The sequence below is a fragment of the Engraulis encrasicolus genome, chromosome 2 (assembly GCF_034702125.1).
Source record: "Engraulis encrasicolus isolate BLACKSEA-1 chromosome 2, IST_EnEncr_1.0, whole genome shotgun sequence".
Taxonomy (NCBI): domain Eukaryota; kingdom Metazoa; phylum Chordata; class Actinopteri; order Clupeiformes; family Engraulidae; genus Engraulis; species Engraulis encrasicolus.
Window position 1 is genome coordinate 3,521,540 of NC_085858.1, and position 14,071 is coordinate 3,535,610.

The 14,071-nt window shown below is 43.4% G+C and overlaps 1 protein-coding gene across 2 annotated transcripts in view; it reads left to right on the forward strand.

The window, feature by feature from the left end:
• Nucleotides 1-14,071, forward strand: part of LOC134465922 (pyrroline-5-carboxylate reductase 1, mitochondrial-like) — a 29,035-nt gene that overhangs the window by 1,079 nt on the left and 13,885 nt on the right. The window contains exons 1-5 of one of the 2 annotated variants that reach the window (XM_063219831.1): nucleotides 1-1,302; nucleotides 1,829-1,853; nucleotides 11,117-11,183; nucleotides 11,572-11,642; nucleotides 12,263-12,442. The exon at nucleotides 1-1,302 is cut by the window's left edge and continues 1,079 nt beyond it. In XM_063219831.1, coding sequence (XP_063075901.1) covers nucleotides 653-1,302; nucleotides 1,829-1,853; nucleotides 11,117-11,183; nucleotides 11,572-11,642; nucleotides 12,263-12,442 — 993 coding nt within the window. In that variant the 5' untranslated portion in view covers nucleotides 1-652. Of the gene's footprint in view, nucleotides 1,303-1,828; nucleotides 1,854-10,788; nucleotides 10,903-11,087; nucleotides 11,184-11,571; nucleotides 11,643-12,262; nucleotides 12,443-14,071 lie in introns of those variants that run through there. The other variant, XM_063219822.1, reaches the window with a different exon arrangement.

Below are 14,071 nucleotides of genomic sequence, written 5' to 3' on the forward strand. Positions count from 1 at the left end.
CCCTCCAACACACACACACACACACACACACACACACACACACACACACACACACACACACATACACATACACAGGCACACACGGACACGCGCCTGTGCGCACACACACCGTTACTGTGGTAACACACCACAAAAACTTTTTTGTTACAGAAAAAGGGAGCTAATATGTACTTACTGTGCATTTTGTGAATGTACATACAGCTGTGTTGAAGGACAAGACACATGTTATATTTAAAGCAGTGATCTCACTCACTCTAACACAACTCACCAGAAACACACACTTTTGTGTGCTACCGGCTAACTTACAGTACAGTCACTGTCACTCAACTTCCTCATACTTTCTTGTAATAATACCACACACACACACACACACAAAGAAGTGTACCCAATGCCACTTACTTCAACTTACTTCAGGACACACTGCACTTACACTTTTTGTGACCAACCACCACTGCACAACCACAGAACCAACCGCACTACCTAAACCAACCATCCAACCGACCGAGACTACCTAACCAGCCAGTCTGCCCAGCACCCACACAGCCAACCCACCAAGACTACCTAACCAGGCAGTCTACAGATCCAAGGCTACCTAACCAGCCAGCCTACCACCAACCCACCAGCCAACCCACCTCCTCTCCTCCTCAGCATTATGGATTCCACAGGTGGGCACTACTTGAACAAGAAGGCGGTGCTGTCAGGCCTGGGTGCGGCCCGCATGGTCCAGCTGTTTCTGGGCTGCACCACCATGGCGCTGGTGTCCCACAGCGCGGGTTACCGGGCCGACTACGGCGTGTACTGCATGTTCGTGTGGTGCTTCTGCTTCGCCGTGACGCTGGTGGTGTTCATGCTGGACGTGACGCGTCTGCACGGCTGCATGCCCATCTCCTGGGACAACTTCACCGTCTCCTTCGCCATGCTCGCCACCCTCATGTACGTCACGGCCTCCGTGGTGTACCCCGTCTACTTCCTGACGACCGATTGCGCGGCGGAGGACTGCGAGGCCTGGGGCTACCGCATCGCCGTGACCGTCTGCTCCAGCGTGTGCTCGTTCGCGTACGGCGCCGAGGTCTTCCTGACGCGGGCCAAGCCGGGCCACGTGGTGGGCTACATGGCCACGCTGAGCGGCCTGCTGAAGGTGGTCCAGGCCTTCTCGGCGTGCATCATCTTCGGGGCGCTGGCGCACGACAGCGAGTACGAGAAGCACATCCCCACGCAGTACTGCGTGGCCGTCTACAGCCTGTGCTTCACCCTCACCGTGCTGGTCATCGGCGCCACGGTGTCGGGCCGCACGTCCAAGCTGCCCATCCCCTTCGACCGCGTGGTGGTGATCTACACCTTCGTGGCCGTGCTGCTGTACCTGAGCGCCACCGTGGTCTGGCCCATCTACAGCTTCGACAGGAAGTACAGCGCCCCCGAGAGGCCGTACCACTGCCCGCGCGGCCAGTGCCCCTGGGACAGCAAGCTGGTGGTGGCGGTCTTCACCGTGGTCAACCTCATCCTCTACTTCAGCGACCTCATCTACTCGCAGAGGATACGCTTTGTCTCCGGCTCATCAGCTGTCTAGGATGCGGTCGAGTCAGCGTGTTGTGCGTGTAGTTGTAAATGTCCCCCGTTCGCTACATAGCGCACCGTAGGATGCTGTTAGAGCTGCTTGTTTTTGTTCCATATGGTGCTGTATGTAGAGAACGGGTTCATATTTTGGAGACGATAGGACAGTGTCTCTGAGAGAGAAGTAGGGCCGATTTAACATACAGGTTAGATATGGATGTAGCTGAGGAGCTACATCCAGGGGGGAAGGGGAATTGTGCACATCCCAGGGGTGCAGGACAAAAGCTGAATCAAGTTTAAAAGTGAGGAGTCGTCACACTTAAAATCTTTTGTTGCTCTTTTTTTCCATGGAACAAAAACGGAAGAAAAAAGGACTTTTGTTTCAGACATGTAAAAGTTTGTTATCTGTTACCTGACATGTAAAAGTTTGTTATCTGTTACCTGACATGTTTCGACGGTGAAACTTCCGTCTTCATCAGAGAGTCACAATTTGATGAAGACGGAAGTTTCACCGTCGAAGCAAGGCAGGTAAGAGATAACAAACTTTTACATGTCTGGTAAAAGATAACAAACTTTTACATGTCTGAAACAAAAGAACTTGAATTGTTAATATAACCTCAAGACATAATGAACGTCATACATCTATGGAAGAAAAAGGGGATTTTTAAGTGTGCAGACTCCTCACTTTCACCACTCCCACTTGCCAACACCCCCCTTAGTGTTGAAATAGCGTAGAGTATATTTCCCCCAACTTGCAACTGAGTTCCTCACCCTCTCTAAGATGTCTCCTTCTTGACGCCGCCTAGAGCTCCCTAACGCCCCCTGGGGGTGGGGGGCTGTAGAGCCCCTGTTGAGAAACACTAGTACAGCATAGTGTCTAGCTCGTCCGCATCCTAGAATCTGTTTGTGTATGAAATGTTCCATCATTCTCTATATAGTGCACCACATACACCCTTGTGCTCTATCCAACCCCCTCCCTCAGGCTCTACTGTGGCGACTGCTTTAGCCTCTGGCCTGTCTCTCCCTGTGAGGTGCACTCTACCTCTGCCAAAACCTTCTCTTGCAGTTTCCTATTCTCTTGCAGTTTTTTGAAATTCTCTTGCAGTTATTTTTTGCCTTCTTTTCGGTCTACCCTCTTTCTCTGTCTGTCTATCTGTCTGTCTGACTGTCTATCTATCTATCTATCTATCTATCTATTGATCTAATTTCTTTCTCTCGATCTATCTTTCTTATTCCCTCTTAAATGTTTCTTTCATTCACAACAAAGCGCAGTGCATAGGGTGTGTGTGTTTTTTGTGTTTGTCCCACACATGGTGCAGTATCTAATGAATGAGTGAACAGTTCATGTTCGGTGTGATATTTGTCCTATACCCACCTGTAGGGCAACATTTTTATTTTTTTAAATGGGCATAAACGAGTTGCCTTGTATCAGCAATAATGTACCCAAACCACATCTGTTTCCTTTTCATTCTGATAACAAATGTGTTCCCTGTATATCAGTGATAATGCCTTCAAACAACACCTGTGAGCAACACTACCAATCAACACTGTACTCTGAGTTGGACAGTCATCTCCCATTGTGTGCCTGTACTATGTAAGTTCTGTTATGATGTCATGGGGTGCATTTTACCCTAGTGAGTATAAATTTCTAAGCCATGTTGCCAACTACAGCTTTTTTTTAATAGCTGTTACACTTGTATAAATGACAATGTGCGTGAACAACATACAATTTGTTACTACAGTAAGGATGGCAAGCAATATTGCAACAGTGACTTGTCTAGAGTATGATCATCTTCAAATGCAAACGTGAGTGATGTTTTAAACATGATATTTGGTAATGGTTGTAAGCGTATACTCTTGATGTGTTTTGAGTGCCTTATGTTGGCCTATCTTGACTTCATTGTGTGGTGGATTTGTATTTATGAATGAACAAATGCAGTACTGCTGGAATAATATGTCCTCAAATTAAGTAAATATGATCTCTGAAAGTTTTCTCATGTATTAATTATTAAAAGATGTTTAATGTTCATTATGTCTAACTGTTAAATCAAGAAAGAAGCTACACTGTTGAAACATGTCAGGTAAAACACAACACTTTTATATGTCCGAAAGAAGGACTTAAGTGAGACTCAATTTATAACTGTTGAGTCTATTGGCATGAGTGGCTATAGGCCAGTCAATCTAGCTCTAAAAAGGCCAAAACCAGGGATGAATTGCAATAGTAATAGTTCCTACTTTAAAGTAATCCTTAAACCCCCTTGTATCACATATTAAAAATCTACATATTTATAGTGGAACATACTTTTTTCAAGTTCAAAGTTGGCAGATTTCCCATTCATTTCTCCATAAGGAGACACATAGGAGATAGGCCTACAAGGTGAATAGGGTAAAATGCTAAATTATGTTATATTCATTTGAAACTTTCACAGTTGGTAACCCACATTCAGGCAAACAATGTTTGTATTGCAGGTTTTCTGAAATATGTTGATGAAATATGCAAATGAGGTCATATGTAGGCTACTGAAACATGTGATAAAATCTGTGGTAACAGACCAAGCATAAAACAAATGGCAATAGTAATGGTTCATACATTACATTGATCCTTCAACCCCTCTGCATCACATGTTAAAAATCTACTTCCATCAATTCAGTGGAACATACCTTTCCCAAGGTCAAAAGTATCCAATTTGGTTTGGTTTACCCACTGAATGGCAAAATTCTGACCTTCAAAAAAGCATGTTCCTCTGAAGTGATGAAGGTAGATTTTTCACATGTGATGTAGGGTGATGTAGGTGATTATCAATAAAAAGTGTGAAGCATTACTTTTGCAATTTGTTTTATGCTTTGCCCGTTGTTTAAGGCGACCCGGTGGCGACCCGAATGACTTTGAACTTCAACTTGATCTTCATTCCGCAATTGTTTATAATCCAGGTGGTGTAATAAACCCAGGAACATTATATATCATTGGAAAGCGTAGACCCTCAGGAACACACCTAGCACTACTATACAGGGATTTGAACATATTTTATGTGCATTATCATCAATTTATTACACAATGTCACCTTTCAAATTTGACCCTCCCAAGCACCCTCCGCCTGATTTCTCCCTACCTTCCTAGGATGAGTGGACATCCAAACATGAACATATCCTTATCCCCATGGTCTCAAAATGTCTGTTACAATCCAAGGTTGATGAAAGTGTATTCTTTTTTTTTTTTACTGTATTTCAACCACAAGTTGTACAACTCCACTCAAACTAAACCACTTTATTGTGAAAAAAAACGATTACGTTTTTTTCCCTCAAGAATTGTGCTGTTTTTGCCTACAGTTTCATATATTTCATATGATCAATGGTATTCCACATGATTCCCAGACCCTGCTGATTACATGGGCACCACTGGAGTGGCTCTGTGACATTCCTACCCTGAAAGACAAGCCTTAAAGGGCTCTGCATACTTCACGTGCGCACTTTGTCGCGAGTGGCGCGAGAACCATTAATGACGTCATCACTTGCGACAGACTATTCATACTTCAAAAGCGCCTTGCTCGCATTGTCGGAAGTGCCCTCTGCTGTTCATGAGAGAAACGGCAGTATTTTTCGCAACTCGCAGCGTGAGTTCTACTGATGTATAAAATAGAAAGCCAAACACGGCTGCTGTAGGGCTACTGAACGTCTGACTTGTGACTTACCACATTGAAACATATATTTTTTGTTGTAGCCTACATTGCCAGATAATTCCAAGACCATGTGAGAGCATTGTTCTGGCGGCAGAATTTATAAATAGATCGCCGAACACAACGTGCTTCTGAACAAAGTAAACAATTGTTTCACTGAACAACATTTAAGAGAGAAGATAAAATAACTCTCTGACATTTTATTATCCTCAAAATGATGCAGGATCCATTCTGTAGTAGCCTACAGTAGTTGTAGCCTCTCTTCGCAACTCCTGCTTTGTCTGCCTATCTGCGTGGTCGCTGGTGGCGCACGACAAGTTAGAAAAATCCTCGTGTGCACGACGTGGCGACACGCGCCGAATTTTGAGCTTACGACGGGGGGCGTGTCGAAATTTTAGGTCACGTGACGGCGCGCGCCATCGTCGTGAGTGAAGTATGAAGGAGACTAGCACCACTCACGACTAGTATGAATCCCCCTTAAGTCTCCTTCATACTTCACTCGCGACCTCACTCGCGCCATCACGTGACCCAAAATGACGTCACACGCCGTGGCGCGAGCTGCCGTGTCGAGACGTGCACCCCACATTTTTTGTAACATGTCGTGCGCCACCAGCGACCATACAGGTAGACAGACAAAGCAGGAGTTGCGAAGAGAGGCTACAACTACTGTAGGCTACTACAGAATGGATTCTGCACCATTTTGAGGATAATAAAACGTCATAGAGAGTTATTTTATCTTCTCTCTTAAATGTTGTTCAGTGAAACAATTGTTTACTTTGTTCAGAAGCACGTTGTGTTCGGCGATATATTTAAAAATTCTGCCGCCAGAACAATGCTCTCACATGGTCTTGGAATGATCTGGCAATGTAGGCTACAACAACAAAATATATGTTTCAATGTGGTAAGTCACAAGTCAGACGTTCAGTAGCCCTACAGCAGCCGTGTTTGGCTTTCTATTTTATACATCCGTAGAACTCACGCTGCCGTTTCTCTCATGAACAGCAGAGGGCACTTCCGACAATGCGAGCGAAAGCCTTCTGAAGTATGAATAGTCTGTCGCAAGTGATGACGTCATTAATGGTTCTCGCGCCACACGCGACAAAATGCGCACGTGAAGTAGGCCTATGCAGAGCCCTTAAGGGCAGATTATAGTTCAGCAACGGCGCCTGTTGCTTACGGTCGCTAACCACTGTTGATGTTATAGATCTGCGCACGAGGTGTCGTGTCGTTAGCTACATTTGGCTACATAGCTACAAGGCTACAGTTCAGTAGTCAGACTGCAGGCATTGTGCTGCGAGTGCTAAACTGATGTAGTGTTTGTTTGCTACTTACTAATTCAGTCATTGTAGCTTCATTTATTTACACAGACTAGAAAGAAAGTGTTCATATTCCACAGAATATTGACAGTTTGGCTCTCGTAAACTACCGGAGAACTGTGCCGCCACGAGAAGAAGGAAGTATCGAGACGACCAATCACAGCGCCTTTTCTCTGCGACCTTCGCAACCGTCTGTCGCGTAGTCAGGATTTTTTTGAGGCGCGCGACGACGGTTGCAGAGCCTCTGCGCGGGGGGTGTGGTCGCGCACAGACGGTTGCACAGGCTCTGCAACCGTCAGCGCCAATAAGTATAAATTGGCCTTTAGAAGAGAGGTAGGAAGGTCCTGTTTTACGCAGCTTTGTGTTGGCTCATTTGCTTTGAATGACTGCAGCTCCCTCAAAGCAAGAGCTAGAAACTCCATTCTAAGGGCGTATTCAGACCAGGAAAGTCCGATAGTTCACTTTGTTTGGTCCGAACCTAATTTTAAAAATTTGGTGTGGTTGGCTTTCAGACTGTACATTTCAGTAAGCGGACCAAAATCGACAAGAAAGCCACGCGCCCTGAAGTCGTTCAGCTATTGGTCAGAAACGACACGCACAACAAGTTAAGTCTATGTCCAAGTAGGCCTACAAGCATCCAAAGAGTTCAGCGGCATGTAAATAAACGTTCACGCACGGCATGTATGGCATAGCGCTCACACGAAATATAGCGCAGACTATCTGAAGTTCATGACATGAAGGGAGTCTTCCTGAAAGCCAATTGATTGATCCCGCGAGTTGGGATAGCCACATTTTATCCCTGTTTCTTTCTTTCTTTCTTATAATGTCATATAGCGTGCGGGCGAGATTGCCAGCTGGTTTAGTCATCAATAGGATAACCACCTCCCTGCAATCAGTGTTTTACACTTGGGATGTCTGGGAACAACGCAAAACAGGCTCAATGTTAAACATTGGCGAGCTTATTCCACGCACCACGCCATTCTTTCTTCTCGAAAATAAACAGTGCGCTCCACTGTCATTTGGATAGGCTTGTATTGGAATATTGGCTCATTTGCAGCAATATTTCACGCACTCCATCAAGAAAAAAGTAACATGATGAGCACGTGCATAGCGTTTGGATCATACAAACTTGCCAACATGCCACCACAGCGGGTAAATTAATGAATTACCTTTGTTGTCTTCATCACAACTTCAAGTAGCCTAGGCTATTCCACTAGCCTACGTCCATCCAACGCACAGCTAGCAAGCCAGGGGGATAAGTGCCAACGTCGTAATTATTGCTATCATTATCAGAATCCATACTGTGTGCGGACTACAGTGTTTTCTTCCGTTTCTTCAGTAGATGCTTTTCGGATTTCCCCCATTCAACATTTAAAATGCTGTGATAGGTAAATGAACAGTCTCTTTTTCCTTTCCTGTGCTCCACTGACAAGCCATCCTCATTGAAAATATGAATGACCGTAGCCTACAATAATGTAGCCTACGCCCACGATTGCGATAGTTTAGGCTATTATTTTATTAATATTAATATTGTTGCAAACAAACCACTCTGTCGAATTTACACCAAAGACATGGACATGACAAGTTGTGGAGTCGCTTTGTTTACACTCTGTTTCCCATTAATCTCGAAAAACGACGGAAGCTCCCGATGTACAAAAAAGCAAAAAGTCTGGGATTAGGTCCGGTCTGCTTTCACACCTCCAAAAGGTCCGCACCAGGGTTCGTTTGATCCGGACCGAGTCCGACCTTTCAGCTCGGTCTCGGTCCGCTTGTTTGGTCCGGACCAGGATTCGCTGGTTTGTATTCAGACCATCCCAAAAGGTCCGAACCTGGTCCGTTTGGTCCTTTGGTCCGGACCAAACGTGGTAGGTGTGAATACGCCCTAAGACTGAATGATAGTCTAGGGTCCAGGTTTTCAAATGGGTCATATAGATCTTCTGTATTACACCCAGGGACAGAAGAATCTCAAATCTGCTCAAGAATGCCCCTTTCTTCCCATGTTTTTACTGTACATAGTGTACAGTACCGTACCGTACCGTACAGTACAGTACAGTACAGTACAGTACAGTAACATCTCTGTAATACTACCCAAAAGGCATATCCAACTAAGTCAGATGACTGTAGAACACCTCAAGGGGTAAGCTTTCATTTGAGACCATCATGAGGCATCTAGCTCAAAATGTTCTTGAACAGTGAGACCTTATTTGTGGGGTGCATTTTGACTAATCAAAAGGTCTACAATAAAACACATGGCAAAACGCATGTGCATATCCACACATAATTGTCTTATATAGCTGTAAAAAGATCCCCTTTGACAAACAGCTTCTGTAGACCTGTGAGTAAGTATCAAATTTGTTTCCAAGGCAAAATGTATCAGCTAAACTGCTGAAATGTAGTAATTTCCAAGAGTTTCTAAAACCGCCTGTCAGAAAAAAAGATGTTCAAACCCCTGTAAGTCCTTGGCAGTACATCACAACATCTTCCTGTCAATTCCTGTGGATTCTACAGAGTCTCTACTTTCAAATGTTAACGGCCACTTCATAGGTCAAAATATGCAGGCACAGGAAACATTTAAGTAGACATTGTGCAAAACCTCAAAAACACTCAAAAATAGCCCAAGGGCAAGGGGATAATTTATCCCATATTTAAGTAGATTTGATCTCATTTGCATATTTAATCATCATATTTCAGACAACTTGCAATACAAAAAAATCTTTGCGTAAATTACTGTGAAAGTTTCAAATTGCTATATAATTGTTTAAAATTTTAGCCTATTCCCCAAGTATCTCCTGGCCTAAATGAATGGGAAATCTCCAACTTTGAACTTGAAAAAAACTATGTTCCACTAAATATAAAGCTGTAGATTTAGTATGTAATTTAGATATACCTAGGGATTACAAAAAACTTGGAATGATTACTATTGCAATTTGCCCCGGGTCAAATACTAGATTGACCGGCCTAATACATAAATCAGCCTATTGGGAACATTTTCATTACCTACAGTAAAAACAACAACAACAACAATGACATGCATTTACAGGTACATGTATATAGCACAATTTCCCAACTATGCAGTTGATTCAAAGTGCTTTCAAATACACATACACATTTTCTCACATCAGCTCTGGAGGCTGACAAGATGTCCGGAGTGAAAAAGTGCACACACACACACACACACACACACACACACACACACACACACACACACACACACACACACACACACACACACACACACCACTTCTACCACCATTACATATTACCAGTAGTTTGCTCAACGGCAACCTGGCTTTCGCCAGATGAATGTGGTCGGTGCTCACAGAGCTGTGTGGAAATACACTGATCTGGCAGCAGCCAAGTTACAACAGCACACCAAAAAATGAAGAAACAAACACATACACACAAACACACACACACACACACACACACACACACACACACACACACACATGCACTCATCAACACACGTGCGCACGCACACACACACACACACACACACACACACACACACACACACACACACACACACACACACACACACACACACACACACACACACACACACACACACACACACACACACACACACACACACTTGTGTACAGTGTAGGCCTCTCATTAACACATATCCTTAAAATAAAAACAGTAGACAACTATAATCCCAAATCCACTAATTGCTAAGGGAAAACAGAAGTGGAAAAAGCTGCAGTGATTTTAGTACAGTACTGTGCAGAAATGGGGATTGACAGGACAAGGGATGATATGGTAAGATATGCAGTATTTGTTTATTTATTTGTCTCATTGAAAAGACAACTTTATTTATTTGCATGGCTTTATATAGTGCCCTAAGCTCTGCATGCCTGTACAGGTATTTTAAGCATAGGCCAATACATTCAGCAAACCATCAGCACAAGTAAGCCTTCATCATGCATGACTAACAACATATTTACTAAACAGCGAGCAAGTTCCTGACTTGAACTACATTTTTTCAAAAGTAGGCCATTGGGACATATGTGAAAGGCATAAGTCTTTACCAGCGGCGTCTGCCTTCACAATAACACGTTGTCACTGCCTCTCCACACCCACTACACTCGGAAAAGTGATGCAACTGCGCTACTGACCTAGACTCATGCGGAACGGGCCAATGACAGCCCTCAGCGCAGAATCCAAAGGAGCCATTGGATGGATCAGCCAAAAAGCTCGCCCGTTATTGGTGGCGCTCGGTGCCACTCTGTAACAAAGGCGCATCCGGCGGGTGAAGGAGAACGCCACGTTGTAGCAGTTGGAAGCACTTTTCACATCGATTCTCTACAATTACAACACTTGCCGGACAGTATTTGACACTGACGCATCTTTTTTCGGTGAGTGTACTTCGATTTCAATCTTGTCACGCCATCAATGTCAATACGCTATAAAGCTAAACATAGCCGGCATTGATGCATCAGGAAGTATCAATGGATATGGTGCGGTCTAGAGATGATGGCAGAATCGTGAAATCTTTTTAGAGTCTGTAGATTAATGTATTAATGCAGTGTGTCTTGTTCAGCATTTACAGTCGGCTAACCGGGGATCAAGATGAGCGTGGGCTTCCTTGGCGCGGGTCAGTTGGCGCACGCGCTGGTGCGCGGATTCACAGCAGCAGGTACAGTGGGTCCATAATAGGCTACTTTTCATTTGAATGATATACATTATACTATGACATGACAAACTGTATGCTACAAACGCACTGTTATACTTAGTCTGAGCATGCTGATCTGATAGTGATAATGATAATAATGATGCAATAGAAATGGTCCTCTTTAAGGTCACCACTGTATGGTGAAATTACAATAACATATGGCCTGCTGTATTACATTTCCTGTCATCATTCCTGTTTCACTTACTGATGTTTAAATAGAGTTATAATCACACACCCCTTATGCACCATATAGGCTCATGTTAAAGGGAGTCCTTAAATTAACTCACAAAGATAAGATGTACTGCCACATAGCTAGCTGGAGTGTTGATGACTGTGTGTGTGTCTCCTCTAGGTGTTATATCTGCCCAGAGAATCACAGCAAGCTCTCCAGACACAGACCTGCCCACTGTGGCCGGCCTGAGGGTGAGTACAGGACACACACACACACACACACACACACACACACACACACACACACACACACACACAGACGCACACTTAGAGTGTTTTATTGTCATTGACCAGTTGGCTGTGCAACAAAAGTAGACAGAACACCTCAACGCTGCAAGGTGTCCAATTGTCACAAGAAAGAGAACGACGCTTTAGAAACTAGAAGCACTAGATGGTGACCAGAAGGGTTCGTGATCCGGATCACCACCAGAATTTAATCACTTGTTACTGGGGTCATTATCAACAAACCCACAAAGTTTCGTCCAAATCCGTTGATTAGATTTTGAGTTATGCTGCTGACAAACAAACAGACAAACAAACCAACGTGACCGAAAACATTACCTCCTTGGCGTAGGTAACAAAGCAATGCAGATTCAACATAACAGGTTTGCTCAAGTCTTAGCTGAAGGCCATGTCTGAATTGATCTCTGTCTATTGGAGGCATATGGGGACAACACTGTGTACACTGCTGGTAGTTGTGTGTGTGTATGTTTGTGTTTGTGTGCAAGCGCTCGTGTGTGTGTTTCTATGTGTATGAGCGTGCTCGTTCTATCTCGTGCATATATGATGGCATGTTTTTTTTCTCTTTCTAGAAACTGGGGGTGAACTTCACGACGAGCAACAAGGAGACAGTCCAGAAGAGCGATGTTCTGTTCCTGGCCGTGAAGCCGCACATCATCCCCTTCGTGCTGGACGAGATTGGGCCTGACATCGAGGACCGCCACCTCATTGTCTCCTGCGCCGCCGGAGTCACCATCGGATCCATCGAGAAGGTCGAGATTTCTATATTGTTTATTCATTTATTAATGTAACACTAAATAGTTATCTTCTTCGGATCAATGGAGAAGGTTGGAATTTATTTATTAATGAATTTATTTATTTAAGTAACTAAATAGTTCTTGTCTGTGGTCGTCCTACAGTCACTTACAGTCATCCTTGGATGCATCAAGAATTTTCTTGTATGTATTTAAAAAACAATGTTAAGTGTAGTTCTCCCACAAGCCTATGGCCCCTAAGGTCAGCTAATACTATGTGCCACCATCAGATCCATTGAGAAACACTAAGTAGTTCCCATCTTTGGTCACCTTACTCTTATTTACACTTACAGTCACCATCAGGGTATTGGTTACAGTCCATGGAGCAGTGCAGGGTTTGGTCAAGGGCACCTTAGCCACAGCGTGCGAAAGTGAGTGGAAGGGTGGAATCCGAACTCGCATTTAAAAGTAATGTAGTACTAAAAAGTGATTTTAGTCTTCGGCTACCCTATATGCTTAATCAAATTATTATTAATCCAACACTACACAAAAAAATGTCCACCATTAACCCCATTGAGAAGGTGAAGACCCATTCTGTTTTTAAAACAACAATAAAGACGTTAAACTGAAAGAAATACTAAATAGAGTTTCTTGTCTTTGGTCGCCTTACATGCGAGAATTTTTATTTTACTTCTTAATCAATACATAACTATTTAAACGAATTGCACTGCACTCATGATTAAAAGGTGCCAAACGAAAACCATGAAAGAAAAATGTCTGCACACTTAAATCCTTCTAAGTGCGCAGACAATTTTCTTTTATTATATCAATACATACGCCGTACATAAAGAGAAATGTTAAATGTCAAATTAGCCTCACCATCGGATCCATCAAGAAGTTCCAAATGATCATGCATATATTTTTCTGTAATTTAAAAGCGTATCCTGAACATCAATATACAGTTCATGTATAAAGCCAATATCATAAAGTACAATATATTATAGAAAATAGGTACTTAATTATGTACTAGATTGCAGCACTATGTGCTCTGTATACAGCATTTTTCTGCAACATCTTTTTGACAATCACAGACCTGGCAGGGAGACAAGGCAGATATAAAAGAGCATTTTACCCTGATTCAAGTTGACTTTGGAAACGTTATTTTAAGACTGACCCACTTATCACCCTCTCACCAGATTGGGGACATTCTACAGTATTGCTAACACTAATAATATATTGCTGTGTCTAGTGCTTAAATGGTTGATTGAAATTAAATTGAAAGCCTGTGGTACTATATTACTTTGTAGCAAGGACGCCACAGGGTACAAACTAGAGAAATGCTTTTAATGAAGTTATAACTTGTAACGTCTCATAAGGAAGACATTGTTGTCTATTCCTCACTCAGTTGAATGCTGTTGGAGCTGTTTCGACACGTCACAGTGTGCGGTCGAGCTTATACAGTAAATAATAGACGTGCAATAATTCAGGCAATGGGCAACAGCTCAGCTACTGTATATCTGCCAGGGAAGTTTTGAGATGGAACCAGTTTTCTGGTGGTTTGATTGCAGCACAAACCACCTGAATGCGGAACCACTAGACACTGAGAAGTATGGTGATTAGTCTGTCTACTGCGCAGTGATGGGTCCG